This window comes from Hyperoodon ampullatus (genome assembly GCF_949752795.1).
Source record: "Hyperoodon ampullatus genome assembly, chromosome: 13".
Taxonomy (NCBI): domain Eukaryota; kingdom Metazoa; phylum Chordata; class Mammalia; order Artiodactyla; family Ziphiidae; genus Hyperoodon; species Hyperoodon ampullatus.
This window is the reverse complement of record NC_136926.1, coordinates 30,724,145-30,746,496: the sequence shown is the minus strand read 5'-3', so window position 1 is coordinate 30,746,496 and position 22,352 is coordinate 30,724,145. Positions and strand designations below refer to the sequence as shown.

At 44.8% G+C, this 22,352-nt stretch overlaps 1 protein-coding gene across 1 annotated transcript in view; it reads left to right on the top strand.

Annotated features, from left to right (window-relative positions):
* The window catches only part of RAB31 (RAB31, member RAS oncogene family), a gene marked incomplete at both ends in the record, with an annotated part of 108,900 nt that overhangs the window by 78,759 nt on the left and 7,789 nt on the right, over positions 1 to 22,352 (top strand). Inside the window, one exon of the mRNA XM_079717372.1 lies at positions 15,784 to 15,893. Coding sequence (XP_079573498.1) covers positions 15,784 to 15,893 — 110 coding nt within the window. The remainder of the gene's footprint in view (positions 1 to 15,783; positions 15,894 to 22,352) is intronic.

Genomic DNA, 22,352 nt, shown 5'->3' with positions numbered 1-22,352 from the left:
AAGGAAACAGAGGCATGGAGACTGAAGAGCTTGCCCAGGTCCTGTGGCTGAGAAGGTGTAGGGCCCAGCTGTAAACCCAGGTAGTCCGTCCCAGAGCCGATGTTTGTTCTGTGCTCCTCTCCTAAGACGTACAAACAGGATCCAAGAGGGAAAATAATTTCTGATCTACCGAGAGAAAATAAATGGCAGCTGATTTGATTCTGCTCAGAGAATTTGGAGCTAATGATTTTTTCCAATGGTTTCTCTAGCCTCTTGGGACCAGCCTACATTTCTGTCTGGAGAAGGGGTATTTGGAAGCAGAGGAATGGCCAGGCCCCCATCACGAACCTGTGTTTTCTGCTTAGTCCTCATTTGGTGCAAATTCTGGCATTTTCCATGAGAAACAGTCCATCTAAGTCTGTGGCAGGAAACTGACACTGCTTGTTTGAACCTGACACCAGGAATTTGGCCCCAGGTTAATAGCATTTGCAGACACATTAATAAGCAGGCTTGGCCCCCTGGGAACAGAAATCCACATGCCAAGTGCTTTAACTGTAAGCGCTTAGATCATCGTAAAGAGTTATTGTCCAATCAGATATTTATTGAGAAGGTAGTAATTCTTTTTTTTTTAAGTTCATTTAAATTTTAGTTCCACCTGGCAGATAAACCAATCTGAGGGTCTAAAAGAACTGGCATTTTGAACAGAGATTTTGCTGCTTTAATTATTGCTAACATGGTTGCCTCCTCTGGGTGCTACACAAATATCTTGGATATTTAGAGAAAACACGAGCTGGTAGGAGCACAGTAAGCCCTGATTATTCATTTCAGTGGCTGCTTGAGGGAGCTGGGGAGACGGAGACCACTTCATGACACACAACAGCCTGCAGCCTTCCTCTGATGGGCTTTGGTGGAATGTATTGCTTTTGGCTAGAATGCCTTAAACACCTGGGAGGGTTTTGAAAAAAATAATGCCAGCAGACATTCAACAGCCTCTCCTGCTCACAATGCCTTGCTGCATCCTCATGGCCAGCTTAGTTGGTTGCTTCAGTTTGACCTTGGCTGGAAGGGGGCTGTGGTTGGAGGAGAGAGTAAAATTACAGAGCAAACTTTTTTCAGTGAAATGGTAACTGTCATATCCCAGGAGTCTGGCGGAATATAAAATGCTTGGTTATTGCTGGTATGGTATTTTAGAAGTATAATATACATGCTAGAACACACCAGAAGCACCAGAAGTTTTCTGTTGGGAAGAGCTCATGAGGCCACTATTCTTTTATCACTTATAAAATGGTGCCTGATGAATGTATACTTTATTATGTCCTACGTATAGTCATCTTAATACAGATTTCCAAACTCTGGACTTGATAGTGTCAGATTCTGAATTGGATAGACTGTAGAAATATCAAACTCAATATTTTACAGCCTACCTTCTAAAAGAGTTGTTTTCAAGCTATAGAAAGCATAAGAAACTGTCGTGAAGTTGCTAAAATGCCTATTTCTGCGATGTGCCCACTAAACATTCTCCTTCAGTAGGTTTGGGGCACAGGGGTATTCATTTCTAACAAGCCCTGAATAATCATGGGCTAGGAGGTCTGTAGAACACACCTGAGACTGATGCCCTACAAGATGCATGGGGCGTCCTCTGAAGACGTTTAGAGAAGCTTAGTGATGGTTGTTAATGTGACAGAGAGAAGTGCGGGAAGCTTAGATGTATGTCATTTTGTCTCTTTGTTTTTAGCATCAAAGTGTCTTGTTTTTTGATATATGTGTTTACTTTTCTGGGAAAATGAGGACTTTTGTGCACCTGCTCCAAGATACCTGAAAACTTCTTAGGAGACATGGCTGCTATGCAGTTACCCACGAACTTTGGAATCACATGGTTACCCTGCGAGCAGTGTTTGAGCCCTCCTCTGTCTCCACATGCTAGCACTGCAGATAGTAAACGTTTTCATCTTGGCCAGTCTGATGCATGAATGATGTGATCCTCATTTTCATGTGAATTTCTTTAATTGCAAGCAGGATTAGGAAAACCAAGATTATCTACTGAAGAACTGTTATTTACCTATATACAAAAACTATTCTTGGGCTTCCCTGGTGGCGCAGTGGTTAAGAATCCACCTGTCAATGCAGGGGACACAGGTTAGAGCCCTGGTCCGGGAAGATCCCACATGCTACGGAGCAACTAAGCCCGTGCGCCACAAATACTGAGCCTACGCTCTAGAGCCCGCAAGCCACAAATACTGAGCCCGAGTGCCACAACTACTGAAGCCCGCGCCTAGAGCCCATGCTCCACAGCAAGAGAAGCCACCCAATGAGAAGCCCGTGCACCGCAACGAAGAGTAGCCCCCGCTCACCGCAACTAGAGAAAGCCTACGTGCAGCAACAAAGACCCAACGCAGCCAAAGATTAAAAAAAAAAAAAAAAAAGAACTATTCTTTACTATATCAATTAGAAATCAAGTAGAAGTTAAAACCCTCTTTATAAGTAACAATGTAAATGAGTAATAGACTTTTTTGGTGTGTGTGTCATTTTTAAAATTTGAAATATTGTAATTCCTAGGAATGAATTTAGCAAGAATTGAGCAAGACCTATATAGATGAATGTTACAGTTCTAGGATAGGACAAAAAAGGTACTTTTTCCTTGGATAGGAAAACTGAGTAGTATTGTAGAAATGTCAGTTTGCCCTAAATTAATGAAGACTTTTGTGCACCTGCATCATGAATTCACTGAGCTTCCAGGCAAATTACCTCAGATAATTTAAAGTTACATTTTTAAAAGGTTTTTACAAAATGATCTTAAAATTCACCTAGAAAAACAAACAGGCAAAAATAGTATTGGAAGGACTAATCTCAGCACATATTGAAATATATTTTAGTGATTTAGTGGTAAGACAATACAGCATTGTCAAGGAACTAGACAGAAAATAAATGAACAGACTACAGAATCAAGACATAGGGTGAAATACATAGGGATATTTAGTATATGATAAATATGATATTTAAATAAGTCCAAAAAAGGGGATAGTTCAATACATGGTTTTGGGATAATTAGGGGAAAAAATGTGAGAAAATAAATTCAAAGTGGATCAAGGATTTAACTGTAAAGTAACAAAACCATAAAAGTTAGAGAAAGCAGTGGAATCTTTAAAATAATCTTGGAATTGGAATGAACTGTTTTAATCATGATACAAAACTCAGAAGTCATAGAAGAAAGTGATCAATAAGTCTGACTACATGAAAACTCCTGTGTGGAAAAAATGCCACACACAATGTCTAAATACAAACGCTAAGCTGAAAAAAAAAGTGGAAAATATATTACAAAAGGATAGGTTCCTTAGTAAGCAAAGAGCGCTTACAAATAAATTTTTAAAAATCCAAACAATCCAAACCAAAGTGTGCAGAGAACATGGATAAGAATATTACAGAACAAGAAATATCTGTGGCTTATGAAGAGTTGTGCACCAACTTTGAAAAAAAGTTACTCAGAATTAATGTCAGATTTTTCTCATGGAGTTAGGACTTTAAACTATGATGTAATTTTACTCTTGGGGTGATTTATGGTGGTTAGTGTATTTAATGATGTACCCTGTGTCCCCCGTTCTTCTTTGGAATAGTGATGACTGGCCTGGGAGCCTTCCTGGGCCGTAAAATGAGGGGCATGAGTCAAATAAATGTACTCAGGCTCTGAGGCAGTTTGAACCTCCTACTTGTTTCCTCCACTTGCTTCATTTCCTCTATGTTTTTGGCATTCTCTAAGAAAGTGGTGCCATCTTTGTAAAGATGTATTAAGTAAACACCTTCTATGTGCCAGGTATAGTTTTGAGCACTTTATTATATCAACTTATGTTACATTTATATATTTTATATAAATTAATTTATTTATTTTTGGCTGCGTTGGGTCTTCATTGCTGCACATAGGCTTTCCCTAGTTGTGGGGAGCGGGGTCTACTCTTCATTGCGGTGCGCGGGCTTCTCATTGCAGTGGCTTCTCTTGTTGCAGAGTATTCCATACTGTGCAACAAGAACATAAGCCACGGATATTTCTTGTTCTGTAATATTCTTATCCATGTTCTCTGCACACTTTGGTTTGGATTGTTTGGATTTTTAAAAATTTATTTGTAACACGAGCACCTAAATCAAGCTCTAGGTGCACGGGCTCAGTAGTTGTGGTGCGCGGGCTTAGTAGTTGTGTCTCATGGGCTCTAGAGCGCAGGCTCAGTAGTTGTGGCGCAGGGGCTTAGTTGCTCCGCGGCTTGTGGGATCTTCCTGGACCAGGGATCCAGCCCATGTCTGCTGCATTGGCAGGTGGATTCTTAACCGCTTTGCCACCAGGGAAGTCCCTACGTTACATTTAAAATGGTAAAGCGGAGGCCCTGAACCAAGATGGTGGAGTAGAAGGACGTGCTCTCACTCCCTCTTGGGAGAACACCAGAATCACAACTAACTGCTGAACAGTCATCAACAGGAAGACACTGGAACTCACCAAAAAAGATACCCCACATCCAAAGACAAAGGGGAAGCCACAATGAGATGGTAGGAAGCGTGCAATCGGAATAAAATCAAATCCCATAACTGCTGCGTGGGTGACTCACAAACTGGAGAAAATTTATACCACAGAAGTCCACCCACTGGAGTGAAGGTTCTGTGCCCCACGTCAGGTTTCTGAACCTGGGGGTCTGGCAACAGGAGGAGGAATTCCTAGAGAATCAGACTTTGAAGGCTAGTGGGATTTGACTGCAGGACTCTGACAGGACTGGGGGAAACAGAGACTCCACTCTTGGAGGGCACACACAAAGTAGTGTGCGCATAGGGACCCAGGGGAAGAAGCAGTGACCCCAGGGGAAACGGAACTAGACCTACGTGCTAGTGTTGGAGGATCTTCTGCAGAGGCAGGGGGTGGCTGTGGCTCACCGTGAGGACAACGACACTGGCAGCAGAAGTTCTGGGAAGACTTCTTGGTGTGAGCCTTCCCAGAGTCCGCCATTAGCCCCACCAAAGAGCGCAGGTAGGCTCTAGTGTTGGGTTGCCTCAGGGCAAACAACCAACAGGGAGGGTACCCAGCCCCACCCATCAGCAGTCAAATGGATTAAAGTTTTACTGAGCTCTGCCCACCAGAGCAACAGTCAGCTCTACCCACCACCAGTCCCTCCCATCAGGAAACTTGCACAAGCCTCTTAGATAGCCTCATCCACAAGAGGGCAGACAGCAGAAGCAAGAAGAACTACAATCCTGCAGCCTGTGGAACAAAAACCACTCGCACAGAAAGATAGACAAGATGAAAAGGCAGAAGGCTATGCACCAGATGAAGGAACAAGATACAACCCCAGAAAAACAACTAAATGAAGTGGAGATAGGCAACCTTCCAGAAAAAGAATTCAGAATAATGATAGTGAAGATGATCCAGGACCTTGGAAAAAGAATGGAGGCAAAGATCGAGAAGATGCAAGAAATGTTTAACAAAGACCTAGAAGAATTAAAGAACAAGCAAACAGAGATGAACAATACAATAACTGAAATGAAAACAACACTGGAAGGAATCAATAGCAGAATAACTGAGGCAGAAGAACGGATAAGTGACCTGGAAGACAGAATGGTGGAATTCACTGCTGCAGAACAGAATAAAGAAAAAAAGAATGAAAAGCAATGAAGACAGCCTAAGAGACCTCTGGGACAACATTAAACATTATAAGGGTCCCAGAAGGAGACGAGAGAGAGAAAGGACCCGAGGAAATATTTGAAGAAATTATAGTCGAAAACTTCCCTAACATGGGAATGGAAATAGCCACCCAAGTCCAGGAAGTGCAGAGAGTCCCGTACAGGATAAACCCAAGGAGAAACACACCAAGACACATAGTAATCAAATTGGCAAAAATTAAAGACAAAGAAAAATTATTGAAAGCAGCAAGGGAAAAACGACAAATAACATACAAGGGAACTCCCATAAGGTTAACAGCTGATTTCTCAGCAGAAACTCTGCAAGCCAGAAGGGAGTGGTATGATATACTTAAAGTGATGAAAGGGAAGAACCTACAAGCAAGATTACTCTACCCGGCAAGGATCTCATTCAGATTCGATGGAGAAATCAAAAGCTTTACAGACAAGCAAAAGCTAAGAGAATTCAGCACCACCAAACCAGCTCTACAACAAATGCTAAAGGAACTTCTCTAAGTGGGAAACACAAGAGAAGAAAAGGACCTACAAAAACAAACTCAAAACAATTAAGAAAATGGTCATAGGAACATACATATTGATAATTATCTTAAACGTGAATGGATTATATGCTCCAACCAAAAGACATAGGTTTGCTGAATGGATACAAAAACAAGACCCATATATGTGCTGTCTACAAGAGACCCACTTCAGACCTAGGGACACATACAGCATGAAAGTGAGGGGATGGAAAAAGATATTCCATGCAAATGGAAATCAAAAGAAAGCTGGAGTAGCAATACTCATATCAGATAAAATAGACTTTAAAATAAAGAATGTTACAAGAGACAAGGAAGGACACTACATAATGATCAAGGGATCAATCCAAGAAGAAGATATAACAATTATAAATATATATGTACCCAACATAGGAGCACCTCAAAACACAAGGCAACTGCTAACAGCTATAAAAGAGGAAATCGACAGTAACACAATAATGGTGGGGGACTTTAATACCTTACTTACACCAATGTACAGATCATCCAAAGTGAAAATAAATAAGGAAACAGAAGCTTTAAATGACACAATAGACCAGATAGATTTAATTGATATTTATAGGACATTCCATCCAAAAACAGCAGATTACACTTTCTTCTCAAGTGCACATGGAACATTCTCCAGGATAGATCACATCTTGGGTCACAAATCAAGCTTCAGTAAATTTAAGAAAATTGAAATCATATCAAGCCTCTTTTCTGACCACAACGCTATGAGATTAGAAATGAATTACAGGGAAAACGTAAAAATCACAATCACATGGAAGCTAAACAATACGTTACTAAATAACCAAGAGATCACTGGAGAAATCAAAGAGGAAATCAAAAAATACCTAGAGACAAATGACAATGAAAACACGACGATCCAAGACCTATGGGATGCAGCAAAAGCAGTTCTAAGAGGGAAGTTTATAGCTATACAAGCCTACCTCAAGAAACAAGAAAAATCTCAAATAAACAATCTAACCTTACACCTAAAGGAACTAGAGAAAGAACAAACAAAACCCAAAGTTAGCAGAAGGAAAGAAATCATAAAGATCAGAGCAGAAATAAATGAAATACAAACAAAGAAAACAATAGCAAAGATCAATAAAACTAAAAGCTGTTTCTTTGAGAAGATAAACAAAATTGATAAACCATTAGCCAGAGTCATCAAGAAAAAGAGGAAGAGGACTCAAATCAATAAAATTACAAATGAAAAAGGAGAAGTTACAACAGACACCGCAGAAATACAAAGCATCCTAAGAGACTACTACAAGCAACTCTATGCCAATAAAATGGACAACCTGGAAGAAATGGACAAATTCTTAGAAAAGTATAACCTTCCAAGACTGAACCAGGAAGAAATAGAAAATATGAACAGACCAATCACAAGCAATTAAATTGAAACTGTGATTAAAAATCTTACAACAAACAAAAGTCCAGGACAAGACGGCTTCACAGGTGAATTCTATCAAACATTTAGAGAAGAGCTAACACCCATCCTTCTCAAACTCTTCCAAAAAATTGCAGAGGAAGGAACACTCCCAAACTCATTCTATGAGGCCACCATCACCCTGATACCAAAACCAGACAAAGATACTACAAAAAAAGAAAATTACAGACCAATATCACTGATGAATATAGATGCAAAAATCCTCAACAAAATACTAGCAAACAGAATCCAACAACACATTAAAAGGATCATACACCATGATCAAGTGGGATTTATCCCAGGGATACAAGGATTCTTCAATATACACAAATCAATCAATGTGATACACCATATTAACAAATTGAAGAATAAAAACCATATGATCATCTCAATAGATGCAGAAAAAGCTTTTGACAAAATTCAACACCCATTTATGAAAAAAACTCTCCAGAAAGTGGACATAGAAGGAACCTACCTCAACATAATAAAGGCCATATATGACAAACCCACAGCAAACATTCTCAATGGTCAATAACTGAAAGCATTTCCTGTAAGATCAGGAACAAGACAAGGATGTCCACTCTCACCACCATTATTCAACATAGTTTTGGAAGTCCTAGCCACGGCAATCAGAGAAGAAAAAGAAAAGGAATCCAAGTTGGAAAAGAAGAAGTAAAACTGTCACTGTTTGCAGATGACATGATACTATACATAGAGAATCCTAAAGATGCCACCAGAAAACTACTAGAGCTAATCAATGAATTTGTTAAAGTTGCAGGATACAAAATTAATGCACAGAAATCTCTTGCATTCCTATACACTAAAAATGAAAGACCAGAAAGAGAAATTAAGGAAACAATCCCATTCACCACTGCAACAAAAAGAATAAAATACTTAGGAATAAACCTACCTAGGGAGACAAAAGACCTGTATGCAGAAAACTATAAGACACTGTTGAAAGAAATTAACGATGATAACAACAGATGGAGAGATAAACCATGTTCTTGGATTGGAAGAATCAATATTGTGAAAATGACTATACTACCCAAAGCAATCTACAGATTCAGTGCAATCCCTATCAAATTACCAATGGCATTTTTTATAGAACTAGAACAAAAAATCTTAAAATTTGTATGGAGACACAAAAGACCCCAAATGGCCAAAGCAGTCTTGAGGGAAAAAAGTGGAGCTGGAGGAATCACACTCTCTGACTTCAAACTATACTACAAAGCTACAGTAATCAAGACAATATGGTACTGGCACAAAAACAGAAATATAGATCAATGGAACAAAATAGAAAGCCCAGAGATAAACCCACACATATGGTCAACTAATCTATGACAAAGGAGGCAAGGATATGCAGTGGAGAAAAGACAGTCTCTTCAATAAGTGATGCTGGGAAAACTGGACTGCTGCATGTAAAAGAATGAAATTAGAACACTCCCTAACACCATACACAAAAATGAACTCAAAATGGATTAGAGACCTAAATGTAAGACCGGATACTATAAACTCTTAGAGGAAAACATAGGAAGAACACTTTTTGACATAAACCACAGCAAGATCTTTTTTGATCTACCTCCTAGATTAATGGAAATAAAAACAAAAATAAACAAATGGGACCTAATGAAACTTCAAAGCTTTAGCACAGCAAAGGAAACCATAAACAAGATGAAAAGACAACCTTCAGAATGGGAGAAAATATTTACAAATGAATCAATGGACAAAGGATTAATCTCCAAAACATACAAGCAACTCATGCAGCTCAATATTAAAAAAACAAACAACCCAATCCAAAAATGGGCAGAAGACCTAAAAAGACATTTCTCCAAGGAGGGCATACAGATGGCCAAGAAGCACATGAAAAGCTGCTCAACATCACTAATTATTAGAGAAGTGCAAATTAAAACTACAATGAGGTATCACCTCACACCAGTTAGAATGGGCATCATCAGAAAATCTACAAACGACAAATGCTGGAGAGGGTGTGGAGAAAAGGGAACCCTCTTGCACTGTTGGTGGGAATGTAAATTGATACAGCCACTATGGAGAACAGTATGGAGGTTCCTTAAAAAACTAAAAATAGAATTACCATATGATCTGACAATCCCACTACTGGGTATATACCCAGAGAAAACCATAATTCAAAAAGACACATGCACCGCAGTGTTCATTGCAGCACTATTTACAATAACCAGGTCATGGAAGCAACCTAAATGCCCATCGACAGACAAATGGATAAAGAAGTTGTGGTACGTATATACAATGGAATATTACTCATCCATAAAAAGGTACGAAACTGAGTCATTTGTTGAGACGTGGATGGATCTAGAGACTGTCATACAAAGTGAAGTAAGTCAGAAAGAGAAAAACAAATATCGTATATTAACACATATATGTGGAACCTAGAAAAATGGTACAGATGAACTGGTTTGCAGGGCAGAAATAGACACACAGATGTAGAGAACAAACGTATGGACACCAAGGGGGGAAAGCCGCGGGGGGTGTGTGTGATGAATTGGGTGATTGGGATTGACATGTATACACTGATGTGTATAAAATTGATGACTAGTAAGAACCTGCTTATAAAAAAATAAATAAAATAAAATTCAAAAATAAGTAAAATAAAATAAAATGGTAAAGCGTTCGCCCATCTGGCAGCACAGGATCTAAGACCCGAGCGAGGGAGACATGATGAGGTTGTTTACTGAAGGAGAAGAACATTTTACTTCTGTGAGCAGCACGTTGAGCTACCTTCCTCACATTGGGTACTGACTAGGCCACCTGTCATTCAGATTCTGAATGAGAATTCACTGCCACAGTACTGCTCTTCTGCACGGGAGGCCCAGTGCAGGTCACCTGTCTCCACTGACTTTCAGGAGGGACACAGGAGGTGGACTTGCCAATGAATCCCTAGGTGCAGAGTGCTATCCTGCCCTGGCCTGCAGGTTGGATTCCCGTCCTGACAGGTGGGGCCCAGGAGCTCCTTCTTGGGATCCCTGACCTCCTATTCCCCTGCCATCCGTGGTGGAGGCTCTTGGGGAATTAAATAGCCCTGGGGTTGGAATGAGTCAGCTGCCGTGTTGCCGGGTTACACCCACCAGCAACAAAACATGGACCCTCATTGGGCGGCACAGCCTGTTGAGAAATCCGGAGCCACAAGAATGCTGTTTGCTGCCCTCCTGCCCCACGGGGAGCCTCCCAGGGCTGTGGGCTCTGCCTGAGTCCCAGACACATACCGTCCACGCTGCGTGGACCCCGCTGAAATATAGCACCTGATTACCATCCGAGCCTGGGGCTCGGAGGAGACACCCCCTTTCCTATGTTTTCAGCCCTAAGCCTCCCTCCTGGCCCTTTCAGAAGGCTGGGTGAGTCTTCGCCCCCCAGGACTTTTCCAGTTGTCCTTGTCAGCACTCCCCATCCTTCCTCCGAAGACCCCATGGTCCCTCTACCTCAGTCCTCCTCTCTGCTGAAGGCCACTGGGGGTGACTGTCACTCAGTCATTCAGCAGGTACTTACGGATCACCTCCTGGGTGCCTGGCACTGCTAGGATCCTGGCCCCTTAAAAACAAAATGTGGTCCTGATCGTAAGACATCCCACAGCCCATTAGGGAGATGGAATCTCACCAGGATGATGGCAGCTGGAGGGGGTGCTGCGTGGAGCTCTCCAGGAGGCCATGTGTGGAAGGGGGTGGGGAGGGGTGGACCAGAGCAGGTGCAAGGCCCAGAAACAGATGTGAGCACGGCGAGGTCCCAGAGTGGCTGTCCCTTCGGGCATGAACGGGGAGGACTAAGGCAGGAAGCCTCGTCCTGCTAAGGCGCTAGGTTTCATTGGTTGGAAGACATGGAAGGTTTCTATTCACGGGAATACTTGATAGATTTGTAGTTTTGAAAGATCCCCACGGTGGGCCTGGGGGTGATAGATTGAAGGAGGCTGGAGGACCAGTTAGAGGCAACAGCAGAAACCTGAGTGATGGGGACCAGGGCCTGATCACTTCGGGGTGAGAGGGGAGGGGACGCCTTGTAGGCACCTCCAGGGCTTCTGGCTTAGGAAAAAGCAGGTTTACAGGGAGAGCCGCCGGTTTGTGGCTGAAAGGCGGTGAGTATAAATAGAGAAGTGATGTTTTCCAAGCGCATTTGCTTTTCACACGGCCATGAGCCCTCTGAGACTCTAACCGCATGCCCAACGCAGGCCAGTTTGCTGGAGGCCGCCGCCCATCCCAGATCCTGAACCGTGATGCTTTCACCACCACCCCCGCCCCGCTGTCACCCAGCTCTGCACGCTCATCCTGACTCCGTTTCTTCTTACGGTCCCTGGAAGTTGGTGTTTTTCTCTGTGGTCTCCAGGGTGACTTCTGGGAGTCCTGACTTTGTGTATGTAGCTTCATCTTGAAAGTCTGAAAATACTCTTTCCCATCAAAATTGACTAGCTGTGTGTTTATACCTTGGCTTGGGTGGACTCGTTTCAGTTTACCTGTTTAAGGCCTATCACAGCCTATGGCAGACATTCGGTAAATATTTGTTGAAAGAAATGAAGGAAAGTCATGGATGCCATGTCTCCTGTGATGGTGATTACAGAAGACCGGTTGACGCTGGCACCTTCCAGTCTCCCCGGGCTGTGTGTGGCCTCCCCCGAGACACAGCTGGGGGGTTCCAAGGTCACCGGGTGGTCACACATCTGCCAGGGGCCCCGAGGAAGCACCCACTCACCTCCCCAGGGTTCTCCTTTCAGATTGTAGCTGTACCATTTGTTCCAGCGACAATTCTTGGACACCAACCAGGTGTCCTGCAGCTCAGCACATTTCTGATGCTGACTGGCCCACGGTTAACACCGACCCCACGGGTCATGAACTCGGTCCCACGAAACTGCCCACCCCTTCAGATGCCACCTCAGGTCTTGGTTATCCCCAAGTCACCCACGCTTCTGCCCAGCAGATGACGCATTTTGGGGATCCATGACTGGCCCGCCCAGGTTCAATAATTCACAAGAACAGACTCACAGAACTCAAAAAAGCACTAGACTTATGATTCATTTTTATAAAGGGTACAACTCAAGACCAGGCAAATGGAAGAGACACATTAGACAAGGTTTGGGGAGGTAGGGAGGGGCTGTTGTGTGGAGCTCTAACGCCCTCTCCGGGCACCCCACCCTCCCAGCACCTCCGTGTGTTCACCAACCCGCAGCTCCCCACGCCTTGTGTTCAAGGCTTTTTATTGAGCTGTCATTACTTGGTCGTGACTGATTAAATCTCCAGCCCCCCCGCCCAAGGTTGGGAGTGGGGCTGAAAGTTCCCCCTCCTCTACTCAGCTGGGCAACCAGCTCCGGTCCTGCAGCCACTTCTGACACAGCCCTGACCCATCAGAAACTCAGGTGTGGTCTCCTGGGGTCTCTTCATGAATAACAAAGACACGCCGACCACTGGGGAAACTCCATGGGCTTCAGGAGCTCTTCACCAAGAACCAGGGACAAAGACATATTTCGTGTGAGACCCAGGAGTGGGTGGTCCTTCTAATCTCAGTTCATCTAAGAGGAGCGGGACTTGCCTGGCCTCCAGACTCCTGGCGTGAGAACCTGTTCTACAGGATGGGCTGCACCCGGCCCTGCCTCCACCCCGCCTCCAGTGTGCTGCAGTTTGGGGCTATTGCTTTGTTTGTAAAGATTGAAGGAACAGCTTCTGGAATGTGGGTGCCTGTTTGCTGGTTGTGACAGGAGCAAAGGGGGCAGAGCCAGAGGGCCCTGCGTTGGCCCCTGTCTCTGCCCCGAGTCACTATGTCACCTTGGCAAGTCATTTGTTTAACGAGACCCGTTTCGAAACCTGGGGGAGATCTGAGGACACGCTTCTCTTCTCTCTGCATTTCAGGGCCCAGCGTTGTTGGCTCTGAGAGAATTAACCCTTCTCGGAGGTTTACTGTGGTCCTCAGGATGGATAGGTTGTATTGCATTGCAAGTGACTTTGTTCTCACCGTAACCCTGGCAGAAACGATTCTGCTCCTCTTCGTCCAGCGAGGGGGCTGATGAGAGGGGAGTTAAGAACGCAGGGGAGGTGTCGCTGCAGCTTCCTTGGTCGCCAGATGGGCCCCTACCCCAGGGAGAGATGAGCAGACACAGCCCGTCTTATCTGCTCCACCTTTGGGCAGAGAGGAGCCCCACCCTTCAATTTGTGGTTTGATAAAGACTGCCAGGAAGACGGAAGAAATAGGGTGACTTGCCAAACTGAACCTAGACAAGCCCTCCTCTGAAATATTTCAACTGTAAAATTCACCGCCACCAAAAAACTGAAGACTTAGTTTTAATAACTGAGAGGCCCGGGGCTTGTCTGTTAGAAAACAAGAAAGAGGGTAGATTCAGGAGGGTCATTTTGCCCGGTGCATCTTTGGTGAGAATGATAACGCAAGTGCAGATTCCAGCTGACACGGCTCAGGAGGCCTCTTTTCTCCTGGGACCACCGTCTTGAAGGTGGCAGTGGGACCCTTTCCCAGGAAGTGCCTGAAAAGTCCTCCTCTCATATGATTTGGGGTCTGGAGAGAATTTAAATGCCAGGTAGAAGTTGCCCAGTAACTTTTTTTTTTTTAATATACATTTATTTGTTTTATTTATTTTATTTCTGGCTGCACTGGGTCTTCGTTGTTGCGCGCGGGCTTTCTCTAGTTGCGGCGAGCGGGGGCTACTATTCGTTGTGGTGCGAGGGCTTCTCATTGCGGTGGCTTCTCGTTGCAGAGCACGGGCTCTAGGCACGTGGGCTCAGTAGTTGTGACGCACAGGCTTAGTCACTCTGTGGCATATGAGATCTTACCGGACCAGGGCTCGAACCCATGTGCCCTGCATTGGCAGGAGGATTCTTAACCACTGCGCCACCAGGGAAGCCCTTCCCAGTAACTTTATGAACCAGTTGAAACCATCGATGAGGCCTATAGTAGAACTGCCCTCCCAGTTTTGACTTTCCCCTGCCCTCTGCCCTTTCCCTATAGCATCCCCCTAGTCCAGCCCTGCATTCTCTTGCCTGCAGCACTGGAGGAGCTGACAAACTCTCCCCTGCCTCCCCCTCTAGTCCCTTTCGTGCCCCTGTTTCCCTAGGATGTGGAGCTGACCCTGTCGCTGGCCCTCCATGACCACTAGGTGCCCACCTGCCCATCCACGATCCCTGCTGGACCCTCTCAGCCCCATCACTGACTTTCTCTGCACTCAGACCCCACGTCCTTCATCGTCAACCCTCCATTGTACCCAAGGCAGTGCTGGTTGGGTGCAGAGTTGACTTTCCATGGCACCTGGGATGGGGGAATGAGGGCGCTCCCCACCTGGGGGGCCTTCGTCAGGCTGCTGTATCTCAGGCCCTGGTCCATGTTCTCGCTGACGCTCATGGCCACACTTCAGTGACCTCCAAGGCACCTGCCTGGGTTCCGTTGATCAAATGCATGGCTCTCTACCCGGCTACTCCTGAGCACTTTGCTATCCATACAGATATGACAGTGTTGTGTCTTCGCGTGTCCGTGGGTGTGTGTGTCTTTGCTCTCAAGTGTAGATTCCAGAAGGCAGGGACTAGGGTTTTCTCTACACCTGAAAGAAAGGCTGGCATACAACAGCACTCACTAAATATTGGTTGAATACATCAATAAACTTCTGGAGAATAGGCACTGTGTCTTTTTAAATGTTTGGATCCACTGCAGTATCTTCACATGAAAAGTACATCAATAAATGTCTTTTTAGATTATTCATCTAAATGTGCCTTGGAGCTGTGAACATGCTCACTGCCAAACTTCCAGATCATGTCACATATTTTCTCTGATTTATAAAAGGCAATATATGGAAATCCTTAGAAAAGCATGTATGCATGCATGTGCACATACACAAATTTTTAAAAATATTGAGTCATTATTATGGGAAAAAACTTTTGGAATGAATCCTAACTCTGAAAGCTGGCCTTACTCCTAAAGCCTTTCCTACTGTTCTGGAGTTCTTTCCTTCGGTGGGACCGGGGACAGTAATTTATCTCCATGGATGCCCGAGACCAGGTTTTAAACTTGAAAAAGCCTCACCCATCTTAGGTTTTCAATACTTGCTGAGCAACCGAGTTATTCTGCAGGACCACAAGGGAGCTATTTGCACGTGAGCTTTTTCTTTGCTCTGTCGGGTTATTTATCCTGTACAAACGAGCATTCATCTCTGTCTGGGTTTGCCCTCTTTTCCAGGGAGGTGCCCTTGAAGGATGCTAAGGAGTATGCAGAGTCCATTGGTGCTGTTGTGGTTGAGACCAGTGCAAAGAACGCAATTAATATCGAAGAGCTCTTTCAAGGAATCAGTAAGTACCTGATTTGTGTTTTCCGCATAGCTTTCATTTTTATGCTCTGGGAGTCAGAGGGTAAAAACCAGGGAGCTCCAGAGGAGAGCATTTCCTCTGTGTGAATTTGTCCGATGCCACGGATACTAAACCCTGCAGTTCTGCCCTGGTTACTGCAGACCCACACAGTGCATCCGCATTCTCCATCTCCACGAGTCTGTGCTTTCACCTGCCGAGTCTGGGTTTCGTGAATCAAAATGAAGTAATCCTGTTGAAAAATAAAATTTATTTTAATCAAAGAATTATGTATTTTATAGCATTTTATGTTAGTATGTCCAGGGGAGGAGAAAGAAAATAGAGAGTGATAAAGGTATAGAAAACCAAAGTCACCCGTGAAACTGAATGACTCTGGGCAAACGAAACAAGAGAAGCTTTTAGTCATTTCTTTTGCCTGGTGACCTTCGGCAAGAAGTGGTGTCTCCATCCCATGTGACCTGAAGTTGGGAAGTGGGTGGAGAGTTGGTGTGGAAAACTTTTCCTCATTTCTGATGAGTTTTTTTTGTTTTTTTGTGGTACACGGGCCTCTCACCGTTGTGGCCTCTCCCGTTGCGGAGCACAGGCTCCGGATGCACAGGCTCAGTGGCCATGGCTCACGGGCCTAGCTGCTCTGTGGCATGTGGGATCTTCCCGGACCGGGGCACGAACCCATGTCCCCTGCATCGGCAGGCGGACTCTCAACCACTGCGCCACCAGGGAAGTCCCGAGTTTTTTTTTTTTTTTAATTGAAGTATAGTTGATTTACAATGTTATGTTAGTTTCAGGTATACAGCAAAGTCATTCAGTTATACGTGTGTGTGTGTATATATATATACTTTTTTTCAGATTCTTTTCTCTTATAGGTTATTACAAGATATTGAGCACAGTTCCCTGTGCTATACAGCAGGTCCTTATTGGTTGTCTATTTTATATGTAGTCGTGTGTATATGTCAACCCCAAACTCCTACTTTATCCCTCCCCTTCCCCTTTGGTGACCATAAGTTTGTTTTCTATGTCTGTGAGCTGTTTCTGTTTTGTAAATAAATTCATTTGTATTTTTTTTTTTACACTCCACGTGTAAGAAGTGATATCATATGGTATTTGTCGTTCTCTGCCTGGCTTACTTCACTCAGCATGATCATCTCTGGGTCCATCTGATCAGTTACTGATGGAAGCTGATGGCTCTTGTCTTTGTCCCCAGTCCTGGGTCATGTTTGCTTCCCTATCTTTATGTTGGTCTCACAAATAACCTTTATCTGTGGCTGTTCCCCAGCTGACGGCCAGCTTGAACCTTCACAGCTTCCTTGGTAACAGCTTTCCATCCTGGGTCCCCCCAGAGAGTGACCTGCCGGTGGCTGTCTCAGGAAACTGTGTCCTGAGATGCCCTCGGAGCGTGTGCCTAGCCAGGTGCAGAGACCCAAAGCCCTGGGGTGCCCATCTCAGGAAAGGCCGAACCCCAGAACAGTTGGCAGTTGTTCTCAAGAATCTGGGCTGCAGGCAATTCCAGAAGGGAATTCCAGAAGGGAAACTGATGTTTTGGTCTCCGTGCAGCCTGCAGTCCCTGTTGGCGAACCTCTCAGAGGCAGAGGGGCCGTGCTTCCCAGGACAGATTTGATTTCCTTTCTGCTGGTTTTGGTTTGTTACTTCAGACTCTGAGAACCCACAGCAGGGAATATTTTGCTTGTTTCTCTTGGCTTGAAGGAGACTTCACCGCACATGAGGAACTCTGACCTGGGTTACTTACAGGGCCCAAGAACCCGCGAAAGAAGCCGTGGAGCTCTCTGCAGCCCTGGTCCCACTTGTTCGCTGGGGTCCACATCCACTTCCCTTCCTTCCTCCTTCAGAAGGCTTTGTATTCCTGCTGTGGTTTCACCCTCAAAACAATAGTGTTCTCTGAGCTCTCGGGTCTCGGAGGTCGGACTAGCGCGCACCAGGGCTGTAGTTTCTTTCTTTTTTTTTTTTTTGCGGTACGCGGGCCTCTCACTGTCGTGGCCTCTCCCGTTGCGGAGCACAGGCTCCGGACGCGCAGGCTCAGCAGCCATGGCTCACGGGCCCAGCCGCTCCGCGGCATGTGGGATCTTCCCGGACCGGGGCACAAACCCGTGTCCCCTGCATCGGCAGGCGGACTCTCAACCACTGCGCCACCAGGGAAGCCCTGGGGCTGTAGTTTTACGTTGGAAACCCCACATCCTCAGACTCCTGGTTCTTCCCGAAATTGGGCCGTGGGTGCAGGGCTGCACCGTGTGAGTCTGGGTGACGTCTAAGAGGGTTTGGATTGAGCTCATTCCGCTAACCTCGTATTTCTTCAAACTCTGTCTTTTCTGGGGACGTTCAGCTTTTCTGGTACGTCAGGCGAGTTGTACAGCTGGTAAACATTTTGTTTTTATGAACATGTATTAGTGGTTCTAATTAATGCAGCAGGAGAGCTCCGGACAACTGTGACATTCACAGCCGTCCCTGCGCGGCTCCTGGTATTTTCCGGAGCCCTCTCCCCAGCACCCACGCAGCTCTGTGTACCTGAAATTCACCTTGGGATTTCTGCACGAGCTAGGGGACCTTCCGAGGTTTCTGCAAAGTCACGCTTTTAATATAAAATGACATAAGGACTTCAAGGAAGAAAAGAAGCCTAAGCCCAAGCATTAGTCTCTCGACTCAAAAGCTATTCCTTTGCTCTGTTCAGCCAGTATAAATCCCTTCACGCATATGAGGTCTGTATGGATCAAAGTGATGGAGACTTTGCATAAGGAATTCCTGAGAGCCTGGTGGTCTGCTTCATTTAATTAAAAAAGAAAATGTTTTGCTTATAGCACTGGGTAATCATAGCTTCAGATCATTAATTCGTAGAGAAGCCATTGAATTCTTGTATCTCCTCATCTCCCACATCAAATAAACAGTTGTTTGTTTCTGTTTCATTAGACTTTGGTTAGAGTTGCCTTAGCAAGAAGCCTGTGGATACCCAGACAGTGGCGAGATCTCCGTCCATATTTATAATGTGGACCCTGGTGCCTCCCTGGCCTCTGTTCCTTCAGGTGCATGTCTCCAGAGTGGGGTGTTGTCACCCACTTACAGGTTAACTTAAAACACAGTACCGAGCGCACCTAGATATATTACAGCAGACACCTCGTTTATTTTCCTGCCCCCTGTTCCAACTTGTATTGCATATGCTCCTCCCTGAACTCAAAATAGGTCAAGATATTGCTGACACCTGTGCCCCCCAGAGCAGGGTTGCAGAGACAACATGCCCGGGAGAGAGCAGTCACAGAAAACCATGCAGGAGGAGTGAGAAGAAAAGCTGTTAAAGAGGTGTGCTTAAGCAAAATTGATTCATACGGACTCAGAGCAAGAGACCAGTGTTTCCCTTTTACATTCCCAGAAGGCCTGTAAGCCAGAAATGAGACAACTGTGTTTGGGGAACATAAGTTAATATATTTCGTAACTGGAAATTGTTAGCAAAATACTGTTTTCAGACTGAAGCTGCCCCGTAAAGTGTTTGGTGCTGCCCTTTGGGGGGGGTCTGTGCCCACTTCGTTCTCTGGTTGGCATCCTCCTGGTGTCCTTTTCCACCGCTCACTTTTGGACCCGCTTTACCCAACGGTGTGTGGCTAATGTTCTTTCGTGCATCTCCATTCAGGGTTGTTCTTTTTTTTCAGCCACACCACGTGGCATGTGGGATCTTAGTTCCCCAATCAGGGATCAAGCCCACACCCCCTGCATTGGAAGTGCAGAGTCTTAACCACTGGACTGCCAGGGAAGTCCCATGGGGTTGTTCTTTTTTTTTTTTTTTCCTGGGTTTTTATACCTTTAGTTTGAACACTAACGTTTTCCTCTTTGAGTTAAAACATAGGAAGGATTCTTAGCCAATAAAATTATTGTCCATTGAGTTTTTAAATTGGTGTGTGGAAACACAGAGAATACTTGATTGCTGTCCCAAACCTCTATGGTCTTCCCTATGAAACGACTCTGCCCGTCTCAGTCACCTTGAGAGGCAGGTGAGGAGCCCTGACAGCAGTAAAGGCTTCGTCTTTGCTCCCTCCTTCGTACATTCGCTCTCTCCCGCCCCACCCTGCATGAGATGCTCCTCCCTTCCTCCCCACAGATGATAATTCCCTGGAATCTCCTTCCTTCGTGAAGTCTCATGCATGGCTCTCACCTTTGACTTAAGGTTACTATGGTCTGCTCCATCACTTTGACACTTGGACATATTCTTTCTCTGAGTGATTCTCCAAGGGTTCCAGGTATGCATCTCTTCTTCTGGTGAGCTGTAAGTCCTCTGGGAGCTGATCTCCTTCTGGCACATTCCCCATAAAGATGAGGCTAGGAAATAAGAGTGTGCCCAATGGAGGTTTTTGACTCTGGACCTTCCAGCTCATCTCATGCTGTTCCAGGAGATAATATTTCAGGGGATTCACTAGATCAAGTGAAATGTGTCACTTTTCTATGGGTACTTAAGTTGGCTAACACCAGCCCATTGGACAGGCCTCCTGTCTCTCTCTTCTTCTCTCTTTTGTGGGACAGGGGCCATGCTGGACACCAGGGACAGCCTGGGGAACAAAACAGACTGACGGTCGAGTGGGGAGACAGGCTGTGGGTACAGTCAAGTGGGCGTGTAATTACACATCGTAGTCAAGGCTGAGAAGCAAAAGTACAAGGACCATGGGGACAGTTACAGGTGGGGACTTTAGATTGGCTGGGGAAGGTCTCCCCAGGGAGATGGTTTTAGGCTAGACCCGAAAAATGAGAAGAGGGCAGAGAGCTCACGAAGAGCAGTCGGGCCAAGTGGACACGGTGTGTGAGTTCCCGAGGCAGGAAGTGATGGATCCTTTAAGGAAGACAAAGGAGGTGGGTGGGCTGCAAGGTGGGAGCTCAGGGACCACATGGGGGGGTGGGGGGGGAAGGGGTGTTAGAGACTGAGCCAGATGCTTGCAGGCCTTGTAGTGGGAAGATCCACCCTGGAGAATGTGTCTGGAGGAGGAGGATGCTGTTGTGGTCCTTTAGGAGAGAGGCCTGGATGAGGAGGAAAAACGTGGATGTGAATTTCAGAAGTCTTTTGGGAGTAGAACCAGGAACACTGGGTAGTGGTCCGAATGGGGAACAAGGAACAGCATGGTCCTGAGATGCACCCCAGGCCCTCTTCCCTGGAAGGAGGAAAGTGAGCACAGGAGCAAGTCCTCTGAGGCTGGGTTTGCTAAGAGCCTGGCAGACAGGATTCTGGAGCATGGGGAACAAGGTTTGCTTTGTGGATTTCAGTTATGCAACTCAAGTCCCCCACCCTTTAAAAAGAATCTCTCCCCGAGGGCAAAAAGACTTGGGGCTGCAGGCTCAACAGAAACATGTCTGGATTGGGCAGGACCTAGGCTGGACAGCTGTGCTTCTGCTCAGTTAACTTGAATACTGACTAGAGAACACAGGCTTTGTCCTGAACATCACATCTGGAGATGAAACTAGGCTTTTGTTTGTTATTAGTTTGAGAACAAGGTGAGAAATATTTGGTTTTTTTTAAAGTGAATGTAATTAGAGCCTGGAAAAATTAGAATAGGGTGTTAACATGAAAGACAGGAAGTTAAGGCTTATGGGCAGTAATCGTGTCTTGTCTGCAATCATTTCTTGCACAGAGTGTTAGCTATTTTAAGTTCACTGGATTTTGAAATTCTCTAGGTGGACACTTTTGGTTTGGAGCAGGTTAAAGAAATTTTAAAACAAAACAAAACATTTGCACATTTTATAATAGTACAGCAAACTGTCAAATGAAGGTAAGTTTAGCCTTTGTGGGACAAGGAAAGGACAAAGACAAAGCCTGTCCACTTTCTTAACCCCTCAAAGTTAATTTACCAAATGCAATGATAGGAGACCTCTGCAAAAGAATGTAGTTTCAGAATGTGGGTAAGTTGGGTCTCAAAAGCCCTAAACATGCATATCTTTTATCCCAGTGATTCTAAAGAAGAAATTGACCAGGCGTGCAAAATGTAGTAATGATGTTTCACATAGAGCAAATTGTCATTCTGCGCCATTGTTGCAATTGCTTAAATATATATTAGCTCATTAATGCACCGTTTATCTTATGAAATAGGCACTGTTATCATCCCTATTTTATATCTGAGGAAGTTGAGGTGTGGAGAGGTTTGTGACTTGCTTCAGGTCACAGAGGGTCAGGATTAGAAGCCAGGCAGCAGGGCTTCAGAACCCAGGCTCTCAACTGCTAGTCTGTGTCACTTCTCATTGCAGATGGCAGTTTATGGTAACATTATCATGATGGTGAAAAACAGGAAATGACTTAACTGTCCAAAACTTGGGAAATAATTTTTTAAAAATCATGGGACACCAGTATAAACTAGTGATTAAAAATGAGTTTGTAAATCTGTCTTTAGTGACATAAAAAGATAAATTGTTGAGTGTGAAACCAAAGTTATAGAGCAGTTTGTATAATATCCTGATTTTATAAAATAT